Source organism: Ursus americanus, chromosome 13 (genome assembly GCF_024610735.1).
Source record: "Ursus americanus isolate L20-20 chromosome 13, mUrsAme1.1.p, whole genome shotgun sequence".
NCBI classification, from domain to species: domain Eukaryota; kingdom Metazoa; phylum Chordata; class Mammalia; order Carnivora; family Ursidae; genus Ursus; species Ursus americanus.
Genome location: NC_142139.1, coordinates 13,454,128 through 13,469,262, shown reverse-complemented (window position 1 = coordinate 13,469,262; position 15,135 = coordinate 13,454,128). Strand labels below are relative to the sequence as shown.

The window sequence follows — 15,135 nt, the reverse complement described above, 5'->3', positions numbered from 1 at the left end:
AAATCAAATGACTATTTCATGATATGTGAAAATTATATGAAATCCAGGTTTCAATGTCAAAGTTTTATTGGAACACAAACATGCCATTCATTTACATACCATTTATGGCTTCTTTCACTACAGTGTGGCAGAATTGAGTAGTTGTTACAAAGACCCTGTGGTCCACCAAGACCAAATTATTTACCATCTGGCTCTTGATAGAAAGTTTGCCAACTCCTATAGGAGCCCTGCTTTAGACTTCACTGCAGTTACACTTTTGGGAGCCTCCAGTAATAACATTTTATGATTAGTGATACTCCCGAGTACCTCTGAACTTTAAGTTGACTTACATTTCTCATAAAATATATAATTGACATGTGAGGAGAGGAAGCCACAACTCATGAATGCACAGAAAAGTCAACCATGTTAACTTAAAATTTGTCAGTTTATCTTAAAAAAAATTCTAAACCAGAAGAAACTGATTTCACAGAAAAATAGAACAGTCTGAAGACAAGTATTTTGAACATTACAGTAATTATTGGTTGCATTATTTCAGAAGTTGCCATAATTTTATAACCAGAAGAAAACACCTATAAAAATTAGGTACCCTAGAAATAAAAATTTTACATGTGAATGAATAGTTAGTAATTATGTATTCAAATCTATATTTGGAGTGTTGAATCAACAAAAACAGTTTCTAGTTTGTTAGTACTATTACATGATTTAGGTGGTTTCAACTGGACAATACTTTTTAAAAAGAGCCAAAATTAGATACTTCTATTTGATGTTGCAACTCAACTGAGTTGAAAATACAAATCTATGAGACTGCTGTTAAATATCGGAAATTAGTTTATATGTTTCAAATAATACATTTTTAACTGGACATATTGACCAAATAGAAATCTTAAAAAAAAGCTAGACAAAGTTTTTCGAAGTTATTAAAAATACTTGAAACCCATTTTCTAGTATTTTACAATGTTATAAAAGCAGTAATTAAATACAATGATATTTCAAATACAATTTAAAAAACTTTACAGTATTTACAAATCATACTAAAAGTTATGTTAAAAATAAGCTTTCTTAGAAAAGTTTAATATAGTTCATATTCAAGTATTTCTAAATTAAGAGAATATAACATAATAATCACCTACTGTTACAGTTAGAAAAGGCTAGTAAAAACTTCTCTAGGTGGAAGACAATAATTGACCAAGATTTCCTAACTGGGTGAGATTAGGTTTTTACAAGCCATTATTTTATATTTATCTAGGAATACTCATTTTTAATCATTTACATTTTAGAATATTTTAACAACTTATGGAGTTGGTCAAAACATTAAATTTACTAAACAGTTTAGAGAATTAAGTTATATATAAAGTTTATTACTGTAAGAAAATTTTTAATTCTGTAATTCTCAATTACATGGACCATACAATACTTAGCCACAAGACGTTTACCAACTTAGTACAAAATAAAATGACAAATAATGAAATAAGGCAATTAACATAACTGAATTTCATTTATAAGCTCATAATGATAATGGAAAATTCCTTTATTAAAAAAAAAACCATCTCTGTGAAAGTAGGGTAAAATGACTATTTAGAGTAGAAAAATAGGAGTGATGCTCAAATTAATACATTTCATTAAAATTAAACCCTCTATATGAAAGTAGAAATTGAATCTGAAACCCAGAAATACTCAGATTCAAGAATCTGCAAATCATTAAAATGGGGTGACGACCCATAAAAAGAGGTTAAGATGATAGCAGGGAAAATTTAGGCAGTCACAGTGAGATCCCCAGTGGGCCCTAAGTTAATACCTAACACTGGTTATTAGCAGCCCAAAGTAAACCAAACCAAAATAAAACCTTTCACATTTCATATAAAATTAGAAAAAATGTAACAAATAAATATACTAGTGTTAAGAATTTCACTTATTTTTAGCTTACGTGGCTGAAGTAAGTTTATGATACAACAGTCAAAGGCCTAATTTAACTAGGCATTATGAAGATTAAAGTTCTAGGAGCAAAATTAAGTTTCTTCTGTTCTGACCTTAAAGATTTAATTTAAAAACTGCTTTATCATTAAGGCTTCCTCCCCCCTCCAAATGCTATCACTTTGATGCGTTGATATTTTTTAAGACACTTAAAGGGATGTTATGTAGCAGACTATCACAGAAGTCAAAAACAAATGGGTGAAGCCCTCTTTCGGTTGGTTACCCATTAGAAAGTGCTTCTTCATAAAGCAAATACTGCTTTGACTACACAAACTGTATCACTTAGTATTTGAAAAATTAGCATAGTTTACCAATCTACGTATGTGAGTACTGGTTAGTTTAATACTTATGGGTCTACTAGCCACATATAAAGGAACAAATTACATTTTTATTCAACTGCAGCAGTGACTTTTTGCATACCCTCTGATTTTCTGTTTTGCAGGTATGCCAAGACTATTCAAAGGGAATTTCTAAAATATCCAGTAAGTTGATCATCACAAAATAAAAAATATATATACAAAATTAAAGTGATTAATGACTTTAAAAATGCCACGGTTTTAGTTTCATGTATCACCAGGTTTGGTCAGTCAATTCCTATTATATTTGCAGGGCCTCTGAGAAGTATAAGCTTACCAGTCCCATCACTTATCTATTACAGTGTATACTAGGTTTATATCTTTGCTCGGAAGGGCAGTTTGAACCAAGACTGTTGTGTAACACAGGTGCTAGCCCTCTTTCACTCTGAGATAGTGCATTATCATTACAAAAGCCACTGTTCTCTGGAACACAGAGCTTGGGTCTCTGATGGTATTTCAGTCTGTACGTATCAGTCATGCAGCTATCAACTGAAAAATAGGTAGTTAATGAAATGGTCTCATTTGGACAGGTAGAACTAGAGTCTATTTCTGGTTGGCAAAATGCATCAACAGCTGTACCCAAGTCTGCCTGAAAATCTTTAGCTGAAAAGCTTGACAGGTAGTTTGGTGTGTTGCCAACATGCTCTTTTACTTGAAATGTTTCCTTAAGTCTTTGATCATTCATATATGTACCCACTTCTGAACCTGGTTCTGAATCCAAACTTAAACTGTGCTTTGGAAGACTAGAAGAATTAGCTTTAAACATCTCTATAAGTTTGACACTAGGTGTGGGATCATTTTTCTCTGACTGTGGCACACTGGTTATAGCATATTTCTTTGGTGGCAAAGGAGGCGGTGGATTATGGCTAACAAGTTTTGGCATCTGACAACCATCAGATCTGCAGGTTGACTGAATTATATGTTCCCTGGATAGAGAGTTCTCAGAGCAACATTGTTCCATCATAGTTTGCTGCTGGATGAGGGGAGAAGTTTCTGGCTTTAACCCAACAGGTCTCATGTGTGAAGACCACAGTGAAGATGGTGAGACTACTTCATTAATGTTCACTCTCTTTCCAGGAGCCGAATTATCATCGTGAAAAAGTAAACCTGTTCTCTCAGAATTTTCTGTATTAAGCCACTCAGAAAACCTGCATTCACTTGAGGTTTCAAGTTTCTGTTCACCTGACTGGTGGATATGCTCTCTTGCTGCATTGTCCTTGAGTATCTGTGGACCTGACGAAGGGAATAACTTTCCATTGGTTTCTCGTATATGTGACCTGTAACATAAAAACAAGAACAAAGCTAAAACACCATACACAAATAGGCAAAATTGGAAGAAAAACAAACATTTGTCCTGTAGCTTAACTTCTCAATATACACCTGATGTTATTTTTGTAACATAACAGAAATGGGAAGATATTTGTAACCATTAACATTTTACACTCTCTGACGCCAAAATTTATGCCAAAATACATGAATGCCAGAAACACCTGTCATTCCCAAAATTAGATTTCTAGTAATTAGAAGCATAATTTTAAAAAATTCATTTTAACTTATAAACACTGTAATTACATATATTTGTGATAAAAGGTAGCATAGACTTAAAAAAATGTTATAAGCAAACACTTCAATACTCTAAAACACTTCTTGACCAACATTACAAAGCTTGTACCAATAGAGACAACTTTGATACACAATGCTATAAAAGGATGGCATACAAATTAAAAATAATTTAATCAAGATTACCTTTATTTAGGTAATAATAAACTTCTGAGATGAAGATACATGACAGCACATTGCAAATCATTTTTTGTCATGAAAATTATTTCACATGAACTGCATGGAATTCAATTAGAGCGAAATGATGAAAAGAGTAGAGGCTTTGCTAGGCAGATAAGAGCTGTATTCAAATTTCAGCGCCAATGCTTTGGGCAAATTACTAAAAAGCCTCTAATTTTCTCTTATAAAATACCACCCACCTCATAAGAATGCTATGAGGATTACAACCACCATGTATTGTATCTGGTACTCTATAGGCCCTCTATTCTTAGGCCTATCTCCTTTTAATGATCCCCAATAATACAGGCATCATAGCACCGTAGACCCATTGTTTTCAGAGTAGTAATGGCCTGATAAATAGAGAGTTCCTATAATACATGCATTTAATACAAAAGATTTTAGTATTTCTAAATATCTTTACCTTTTTACCAAAGGATTTTTTATTTGTAGATGTGACTCTGGGTGGAACTCATGAGGTTTACAGCCTACTTCCAAATTCTTCAGTTCTCTTCTAAAGCCTGAGGCTAGCAGAGAGAAAAAACAAAATTATTTAAATGACCTTTTATAATTCACTGCGCGTATATTTCTCCATAATTTACGTAAGGTTTCCTACAAATAGGTAATTCTCTTACAACTAACAAAAATTAATTCTTCAAGGTTCAGCTAAAATAATATCTTTTCTGAATACTTTATACAAAATAAATGGCTGTTTCTATTATTACTTGAAAACGTTAACAATGTCCAAATAACACTATTGCTGTTAGATTGTGAGGAACTATGCATTTCCCGTCTTTTAAGACATAGTCTTTGCTGACAAAATGTCAGGGACATCCTGCATTTGAAGACAGATGGCTTGCGTTGAAGTCTGGATACACTACTTATTGGCTAGTAGCTTTAAGCAAACTTCACAATCCCTTACAATCTCAGTTTCCTCATTTATATGAGATAATGACGCCTATATTACTATGTTCCTGTGAGGAACATTAGGAACATCAACTGAATTAAAACGTGTGGGAGGGTATTATGATTAACATGTAAAATGTTAATACCATCACTCACTAGCTACCATTTATTGATTGCTGACTCAAGTTGTAAGAGGTTCATAATAATTATTTCATTTAATCTTTACAACTGAACATCATTTTTTACTTGAAAACTAACAGATAAACTCTGGTTACTCAGACTTGGGTATCTGGCAGAAATTTTCTTGCAAATTAAATAAGTGAACTGTCATTTCAAGGAAAACAACTAGCACTATTTATTGCCATTGATAAAATTCAAATTTTTAGATGAAAATAAGAATTTCGGAAAACTTGTATCCACCACCATGAGTTTTTAGCTTCCCAAGAATTATAAAGGCTCGGGGCGCCTGGGTGGCACAGCGGTTAAGCGTCTGCCTTCGGCTCAGGGCGTGATCCCGGCGTTCTGGGATCGAGCCCCACATCAGGCTCTTCAGCTATGAGCCTGCTTCTTCCTCTCCCGCTCCCCCTGCTTGTGTTCCCTCTCTCGCTGGCTGTCTCTATCTCTGTCGAATAAATAAATAAAATCTTAAAAAAAAAAAAAAGAATTATAAAGGCTTTCTGCTAATTGTGGTGATATTAACAAATTAAAAAAAAATAAAGAAATGTATCAACATTTGGAAGACCTGCATAATTTAGCAAACCAATATTTTCCAAATAAGGATATACTGATGTTACAAAATCATGCATGAGTAAAGTAAATCATTCTTTAAATGAATAAATAAATTTTCCATTTTAAAGACTAATACAGTATTATTAACATATGTAGCCCATCAAAACAAAAGCTCTTTGAAGTCAATATTTTTTAATAGTATAAAGATATCCTGAGGTCAAAACACTATTTCAGTTGATTGAAAATAGTCTTTAAAAAAATCTCAGTCATGGGGCGCCTGGGTGGCTCAGTGGTTAAGCATCTGCCTTTGGCTCAGGTCATGATCCCAGGGTCCCCTGGGATTGAGCCCTGCATAGGGCTCCCTGCTCAGTGGGAAGCCTGCTTCTCCCTCTCCCACTTCCCCTGCTTGTGTTCCCTCTCTCGCTGTTTCTCTCTCTGTCAATAAATAAAATCTTAAAAAAAAAAAAAAAACAGAAAACCTCAGTCATAAATATTCTGTGAAACAATTCCCCTTTTTATACCCAAGGAACTTAGGTGACCCAAGTGATCCTATAAAACTGGTAAGTGACAGTATTTAAACCAATCCAGGGCTAACTCCAAAGCCAGTGCTCTTTCCATCTCCTGCAAGCTCTCTTTCACATATGCCACTAAAATCCAAGATCATCACATAGAATCTCCTCCTGACGAAACTAGGCCCACAGAAGATATCAAAATATATGGCTTTAGCTTGAATATTCAATTAATTCCCTATACTTCTGTACCATACTAGTAAATTTTCAGTATCCTCCCTTATTTTTAGATGGCGTTTTCCTCATGTTCATTTACATTTCCTTTCATTCTCACGCTTCTGACTGTACTCCAAATCTATGAATTGAAGATTGCAAAGAAAACAAAATCAAAGTTATTAAACCAGCAACTTAATTTTTTAAACAATAACAGAACTTTATCTTTGATGGCTTTTATCTTCCTAGGTTGATCTTCTGGGTACATTTTTAAAAGCTACTCTGGGGGCTCCTGGGTGGCTCAGGCGTGATCCCAGAGTCTTGGGATCAAGTCCCACATCAGGCTCCTCCGCTGGGAGCCTGCTTCTTCCTCTCCCACTCCCACTGCCTGTGTTCCCTCTCTCGCTGGCTGTCTCTCTCTCTGTCAAATAAATAAAATAAAATCTTAAAAAAAACCAAAACAAAACCTAAGATAGTAGAATGAAAGGAACTGTAAGTCTGGCATTCATTTGCTTAAGATTTCACACTCTTACATCCACTAGACTGCAGTAAGCTCTTTATTATTGGACAATATGTCCCCTTTTTGTTATTGTTTCCCCTAGCACAATATCTAACCCATAAAAGACATTCAATGAAAGTCTAGAGAATGAATAAACAATTACATGGAAAACGTAACTGTCTTTCTTCTTTTAAATCACCAACCCGTCCACCATGTTCCTGACTCACAGAACCAGGACAAATTCTTCTTACCTTTCCTCCGACCTATCTTGAGTCTATCAAGTGTCATGCTAATATAAATCTTAAAAATAAAAGGCAGTATAATTTATCCCAGAGAGTGTTAGATGCTTGTAAGTCTGACCCACTGCTGAGGTTCAAAAACAGCCTCTCTTCTTCAACAGCTACTTTATGATTGGGCTGGGGGGGGGGGGAGTAATGTCAAAAAGAACTTCAATAATTTTCAGCCTGAAAAATGTTAAGTTGAAGTTACACTATCATTCTCCACTCACTTTGATTTTAACTTCAGAATGTTTACTTCTTAACTTATCCATAATTTCAGGTTTATTATTCACAAACACCAGAAAAAACAATTCTTAAAAACTCTTTACTATTATTAACATATCCATATAACAAACAGCAGGAGGCAGCAGAGGTCTTATAAACATGTTTGAAATTTTAATATCACTACGGCAGGCATTCAACCAAGTGGTTTGACTTCAGAATTCCAACTAACTTAAAAATAGATGTGTTATTTTTCTCTTCTGCTGACATAGACATCCATGTGTCTTTACTCAGAATTTTGGCCCCAGGTTCTTTGCAAATCTAAAATAGTCCGATTGTTACACTTGGCACAGAAGACACCGTAACATCAAGGCAAGAAGCGTTAATTAATGATGCTAATTTTGATATTTTATTTTTTTAAAAAAGCCCAATAGTCAAGAAATCAAAATATATATTTTATCTGAAAAGATGACCTACGTTTAAAATAGGCTTAGATAAGCAATAAAACCAAACTGCTGGTCTAGACAACGTAATCTTCACTCTTGTTATATAGGGAGATTTCGAAATGTAACAGTGAAACTTTTTACCTGTTACTGAGCATTCAAGAGCAATAATCTAATTGAATCTAATAATTAAACATCTAATAATCTAACTGAACTGTTACCTGAACATTCAAGAGCAATAATCTAATAAATGATCTGATTTATAATAAAAAGTTGTTTTTAATAAAATTTGAATACTTTGGAAAAATCACAAAACTTTAACTGGCCTGTCTCTTTACCTTCTTTGTTTCATTTTCCTTCTACCTCCAGAGATCTTACTCCATCTATCACTGTTCTGTTCTATTCTTATCTTAGCACCTTTTTCTTCCCCTGTACATCATCAGTTCCTCATCCTCTGTAACATAAATGTAAAACTAAGCTCTTGGTTGCTTCTTTGTCCTGTAAGTACTGCTTCTTTGAACAGACATTTCTTTACTTCTCTTTTATTAACTTTTTATTGTACCCTAACTTCCTAAGACATTTTATTTGAAAATAATTTTTAAAAGTTCAGAAAAACTGAAAGATTAAAACTAGTACAATGAATACCTGTATAGCCTTTACTGAGATTCACCTATTAACATTTTACTCCATTTTTTTTCCGAATCATTTTAAGTTACAAACCTCATGGCTGTAAGTTACAAACCTCATGGCCCTTTACTTCTAAATACTTCAGTCCTACTTCAGGGTTGCTTGCTTTTCCTCTATCCCTACTGACTTACTAACTGCTAAATCGAACTTGCATTTCTAAATCCTTATTCTGCTCAATCTGTGGCCACTTGTCTTCTTGAAGCTCCCCATTTTCCTGGCTTCCCTGTGATAATCTTCTCTCCTTTTTTCTCATACCTTTTAGGTACTCCTCATACTTTCCCAAAGTTGCTCCTTCTCTCTATCCTTAGCTCATCTCTCTTACTCAGCAAACCCCAAGTTTTTTCCTGAGTGATACAGTCCATGTCTATGGCATTCAATTCCCATTCATGCGGCCGGTTACCAAATACATCATCTCTCCTGAGTTGCAGACCTATGTCCTTAACTGCCTGATAAATCTATTTACCTGGATGATAAACAAATCCAAAAATTAATTTGGCGTCTCCTCTCATCCCCCAATAGTTGTTTCTTCTTCCTATATTCTTTGATTTGGTAAATGGTGTATCTACTTATGCAGGTTCCAAATAATAGCTATCCCCAGCTTCCTCCTTTTCCTGCCTTTTGCACATCTGTTATAGAATCTAACTCCATTGTCTACACATTCTTATAAACTCTCAAATCTTCTTTTGTGATATTGGTACTGCCTTTGTTTATGTCCTGACCTTTTCTCTCCAGGCTGTTCAAGTAGTCATCTAACTAATGTTTCTCTCACTGCTCCAAACTCACCCTCTACATTGCCACCAGTCTTTCTAAAATGCAAACTGGAGTATATTACTCTCCTTGTCCTCTGGTGCCTTTCCACTTACTGTAGGATTTAAAAATAACATAAAAATTTCATCATGATTTGGCTTCTATCCATCCTCTATCATCTCACAATTTCCACATATGCACTCAGCCTTGCAGAGACCAAACTACCTGTATTCTTACAATATGTGATACTTTCTCCCAACCATGTACTTTTGAACATATAAAGTCTTCCGTCTTGAATATAATTTAAGGCATTTGAAATTCTCCTGATCAGTGACCCATTTTAAAAGAGGAGCTAAAATAATCTAAATGGCACTGTGAAATTTCAACAATGTTCCCAAATAATAGCTTTAGGCAGTAGAACCCATAATGACATAGGCAGAGAAATCTATATAGTACCTTTGTCAGTGAAAAAATACCAAGGAAATAATTACGATGGCATGACTATAGATTTTTAGCTCCCCGATATCAAACAAACTTGTTTGGATTGTATTAAAAACTCCTTAGCTATCAAACAAAATATGAAAATAAAAAAAATTTCTAAAGCTCCTTAACTTTCTAAATCTGTTAGCTATTTCTAGAAAGTGATTCTTCAGACCAATAATGTAAGTGTGCCCTCATTTTACAAATAAGTAGGAGAAAACCAAGAAAGTCATACCAAATCACAAAGAATTAAATTGTACCTTACTGAAAACAAAAATCCACACAGGGTATGTTTTTAGCTTGGGAAAAAAATTCCTATACTACTTTAACGTGTTCTCAATCAAAGCATCAGGAAGGGGAATACATAGAGACACCATAGGCAGGGGCATTAACAAAGATCCTCAAGGCAAAGACCAGCTTAAAGAACTATGGCAGGCTTTGACAGTTATTAAATAAATAATTTTAACATGATGTAATTTATGTGGTTAAATAAATGGGTTCCACAAAACCACAATAAGAAACCACTGCATACTCATTAGTGATTAGTGATGATAATTATCAAAACAAAACCCCAGAAAATAACAAGTGTTGGTGAAAATATGGAGAAGTTGGAACTCTTGTGCATTGCTGGTGGGAATGTAAAATAGTGCTGCGGCTGTTAAAAACAGTGTGGTGGTTCCTCAAAAAATTAAACACAATTACCACAGAATTCCGCAACTGCACTTCTGGGTATATACTCAAAAGAAATGAAAGCAAGAATTCTCAGATATTTGTATACCAATGTTCACAGGAGCATTACTCACTATAGCCAAAAGACAGGAACAACCCAAATGTCCATCAACAGATGAATGGATAAACAAAATGTGTTCTATCATACAACATAACATTATTCAGCCTTAAAAAGGAATGAAATTCTGACACATGCCACAACATGGATGAACTCTGAAGACATTATGTTAAGTGAAATAAACCAGTCACAAAAAAACAAGTATTGTATGATTCTATTTATCTGAGGTACCCAGAGTAGTCAAATTCATAGACAGAAAGTAGAATGGTGGTTACTGGGGGCTGGGACGGAGGGGGAAATAGAGAGCTGTTTAATGGGTACACAATTTCAGTCTGAGAAGTTGAAAGGTTCTGGAGGTGGCTGGTAGTGATGGTTGTACAACAATGTGAATGTTCTTAATATCATGGAACTGTCACTTAAAAATGGTTAGAATGGCAGATTTTGTTATGTGTATTTTACCACAATAAAAAATATATTTTTTCCACAATAAAAAAATATTTTTAAGTAGGTTACATACATACTCTTTCGTATTAAATGGGCAAACCTGCTTCAAAGCTAAGGCAATGCATTCTTGACCATCAAAATCTCTATGACGTTGTGTTTTTTATTACTATCAGGAAGCAAGCATCGTTTTGTAAAAAGTACTGAACCTGTGGTTATTGTTCAATTTCACCGACTTCTGCTCTTGATTTCTGGCCAGCCCTTTACTGTTTCCTGTAATACTTGCTTACCAGACTTTTATCAGATTTTTAAGAGGCGAGACATTTTATATAGGAAAGGAAGGTTATTTCCTTAATATAAGTGTTTCCTTCTGATATTATACCGCTTGAAAAAAACAAAATAATTTAACATTTAATCATATTCAAAGTCTGTAACCTTAAAAAATAATCTTCACAAAAGCCGTAGGAATGATAAAGATTAAAAACAAACTTTAAAATTTGTTCTTCACAGCTATTTTTTTATTGTGAAAAATTATATCTTTTCTAATCCTCTGAATTATAACATTTGAAGATACCGCTTTTGACTGCAACCTCAATAATCCCCTTGCTCATCCTTTTCCTCAATCCTTCTCCCCCAAATCCTTCAGGTATATGCTCTCATTGGCAGCCCTGAATTCTATGTACATTCAAACATCTAACTTTGTTTCTGGGCTGCTATGTGTGGGTAATGGATCACCTATAATAATGCCACCCCATTAATATATTAACTGTTTCCAAACTGAACTCTTCCAACAGGCTGCTTATCCATTTTTCTATCCTGTCCCTAACTCCTGTGGCAAACATTAGGACTGTCCACACACATTTCACTTCACCTTCCAGGCAGGTAAGACAGCACTTTTCCACCCTCTGTGAAATTAGGCCTGGCTGTTAAGACTTGCCTCAGCAATGAGATGTGAGTGGAAGTACATGTATCACTTCTGGGTTGAAATTTTAAGTGACTGTTGTGTCTTCCTTCAATCTCCTCTCCCCACAATACTGCAAGGTTCAGAGAAGCATCTATGGAGATGGAGTCTCATTAGCCTGGGGCCCTGAGTGATTTCTAGGAAGAGACCCTACCCTCCACTGGTCATGTATGATCAGCAAAAAACAAATGTGTGTTGACACACTGAGATTTTGAAGCTGTCACCACTGTGTAGCCTAGAACCTAGCCTTTCCTGACTGACACACTCCCCACTCTGCCCGTTCCCTGAAGTAGCTATTCCCATCCTTTGAAAGCCTTTAAGTATGAACTCTCCCAACTTCTATCCTCGTCACTCATAATTTAATCAATAATAGGACTGTTCCTAGCTTCATTATTCTTATTATCACAATTTATTCTTTACAGCTACTATTACAATATATGTAAATAAAATTTTACCTTCTAAGTAGTTTTTGCTCTGTTGGGAGGAAAAGCTGACACATTCTATATTTAGGTTGTTTGTCTTCGCCTGGTCACTAGAAAACAGAAGAAAACATACACCAAATACATCAGCTACCGTGAATTATTATTTTAGTTAGAATCTAAGAAAAAGAAAGGAAATAACATTTGTTAAACAATTATTATAGACATGTGTTGTTCTAGGGGATTAATGTGCATTATCTAATTTACATCACCACAACAACACTTTAAAGTAGTTATTATCCTCATTTTACAATAGAAGATAAGACTGTCAAAGTCAAATTAATTTGCCCAATACTTAAAATTCAAGTATATCTGGTTAAAAAGTCCTGATCTTTCTACTACCCTAGGTTACCCCTTTCCAAGAGGTGTTATGAAATTACCCTGCCAAATCGAAAAGTTTTCTTTTTTTTTTTTTTAAAGATTTTATTTATTTATTTGACAGAGAGAGAGACAGACAGTGAGAGAGGGAACACAAGCAGGGGGAGTAGGAGAGGAAGAAGCAGGCTCCCAGCGGAAGAGCCCAACGTGGGGCTCGATCCCAGAACTCCGGGATCATGCCCTCAGCCGAAGGCAGATGCTTAACGACTGAGCCACCCAGGAGCCCCCGGAAAGTTTTCTAAAGTCTTTATTGCAATACTTGACAAAATACAAGAGGTTGACTTTTGCAAATCTGGCTTTTCAAAAATAAATGTGATAAAACACCAGCTAATAACAAATTAAGATGTTTTAGATCGATTCAAAGCAGAAATTGTGACTAGACTGACGTAAGAAATCAGCTAGTTAAGCTGTGGACATGTTTTAGAGGTTACACAGAAAAAGACAAATGTACTGATAACAGTAACATACAAACATATTCAGAATTAAAAATTAAGTGAATACAAACTTAGTTATTTGGCTGCATTCTTTTACATTTGCTAAAGCAAAAAATCTCTCTTGCATGGAACTGGCTGTGAAAGTAGAAAATATCCCCAGCTCTAAGTTACAGATATTAGAGATGGGATAAAGGACATTAAATAGACTGAAGAATTGAATAATTAGCTTAATGACTGAGACGCAATTTATATCTATGCTTTAAAACCTGTAGTATGTATTAATAGTTATTAGTGGCAACAATAACAATGTATTTCTGTACTTTTAAAATTTCCTAAAAATATTTTTGGAATCAGGAAATAACTATTAAAAACAGAAACCTTAAATATCAAATAACCTGCAATATCCCAGTTCTCTTCACTCTGAAGTCAAGCTCTTTCCATTATACTTAATTGACCCCAGACTTTGAAATTATTTCACATAACAGGAGAGAATGATGGGGGAAAATCATTCATTTAATTTGTGCATTACCTGCAGGATACTGTTTCTTTAACGCCACTGATATCCGTTACTGTACCATTTCCATCGGTAACAGGTGAATCCAAATTAGCAGATCCATTACTGACATGATCACTACTTTCGTATCCAGACTCAGTCCTTTGCATCTGCCAATTGTCACCATGAACTTTAGTCTCTTTGAGGCCTTTATTTTTCTCTGCTCCTTTTCCATTAGAGTCAAGGGAACTCCTGCTTCCTATTTCCTGTTTCATTTCATCTTCATATATGGTCATTAAACATTTTTGCTTTGGGTTCTCTTTTGTCCAATTGTTAAAACTCTGATCTTTGCTACATTTAGGTTTGTTATTGATATTTGATTTATGTCTTGGACTATGCTGCCTTTTTTCACTTTCATTAAAAATACTGTCAACATTTAATGTTTCTCTCATAGGTTTCCAACCTCGGGTCCGGCTTTTACTGCTGCCACTATAGCTGCTTCCTTTATCCCTAGAATCTTGGCTGCTGTCTGTATCATATCCAGTGCCACTGTCGCTCTTAACTTTGCCAGTTACTTTCTCTCCTGGGGCAAGAATCTGGCATTTACTTGAACTCATTATTTGTGCAGAAGCTCGACTCTGATGGGCAACTCGGTCATGTTTACATGGTCCTTTTCCTTGACTATGATAGAGATGGGGGTTTCCATATTGTCTAAAGCCATTTGGGGCAGGAGGTGATCCAGACTTGAAATGTGGAAGGTCTTCATCAACCAAATCTTTAAATAATTAAATAAAGATACAAATGAATAATCTTCAGAGACTTTTTTTAGTTACAAGCCAAATACCTTGTTTGAGAAGAAATGTTAAGCAGTAATAAGTGAATAATAAGATTCATATAATAATCACACAGTGATTTGACATTGAAAAGTGTTTTCCTCATTCTCTATGCTTAATGAGAGGCATTTATAAGGTAAGTAGTTATATACTGATTTTTAAAAAAGACCTCTAAAGTAGATTATAATTAAAGCTTTAAAAAAAAACAGTAGTCTATCTCACTTATCATTAATAAAAATCATAATAATACAAGTATTTTCCATCTCTTATACTGGTAAAGATTTAAAGTTTGTTAAACCAACTGCTGCTAAGAGTGTGAAGAAGCAGACATTCAATCACTGTCAGTGGGAGTGCAGACTGGTTTGGTCTTTTAGGAGAGCAACTGAGCCACATCCATCAAAATTAAGAATAAACACACCTTAACCCAGCAATTCTTCTGAAAGAATTTTATGCTCTGGCTATACACAAAAAAGTACAAAGGTATATGTAAAAAGGTATCACTGCAGCAAAAAT

General features: G+C 34.7%; 1 protein-coding gene across 3 annotated transcripts in view; it reads right to left on the bottom strand.

The window, feature by feature from the left end:
* Nucleotides 1-41: 41 nt before the first annotated feature.
* The window catches only part of USP53 (ubiquitin specific peptidase 53), a 60,261-nt gene continuing 45,167 nt past the window's right edge, over nucleotides 42-15,135 (bottom strand). For all 3 annotated transcript variants that reach the window (XM_045799073.2, XM_045799071.2, XM_045799072.2), the window contains 4 exons: nucleotides 13,826-14,564; nucleotides 12,461-12,537; nucleotides 4,528-4,630; nucleotides 42-3,604 (listed from right to left, as the gene is read on the bottom strand). In XM_045799073.2, coding sequence (XP_045655029.2) covers nucleotides 2,617-3,604; nucleotides 4,528-4,630; nucleotides 12,461-12,537; nucleotides 13,826-14,564 — 1,907 coding nt within the window. In that variant the 3' untranslated portion in view covers nucleotides 42-2,616. The remainder of the gene's footprint in view (nucleotides 3,605-4,527; nucleotides 4,631-12,460; nucleotides 12,538-13,825; nucleotides 14,565-15,135) is intronic.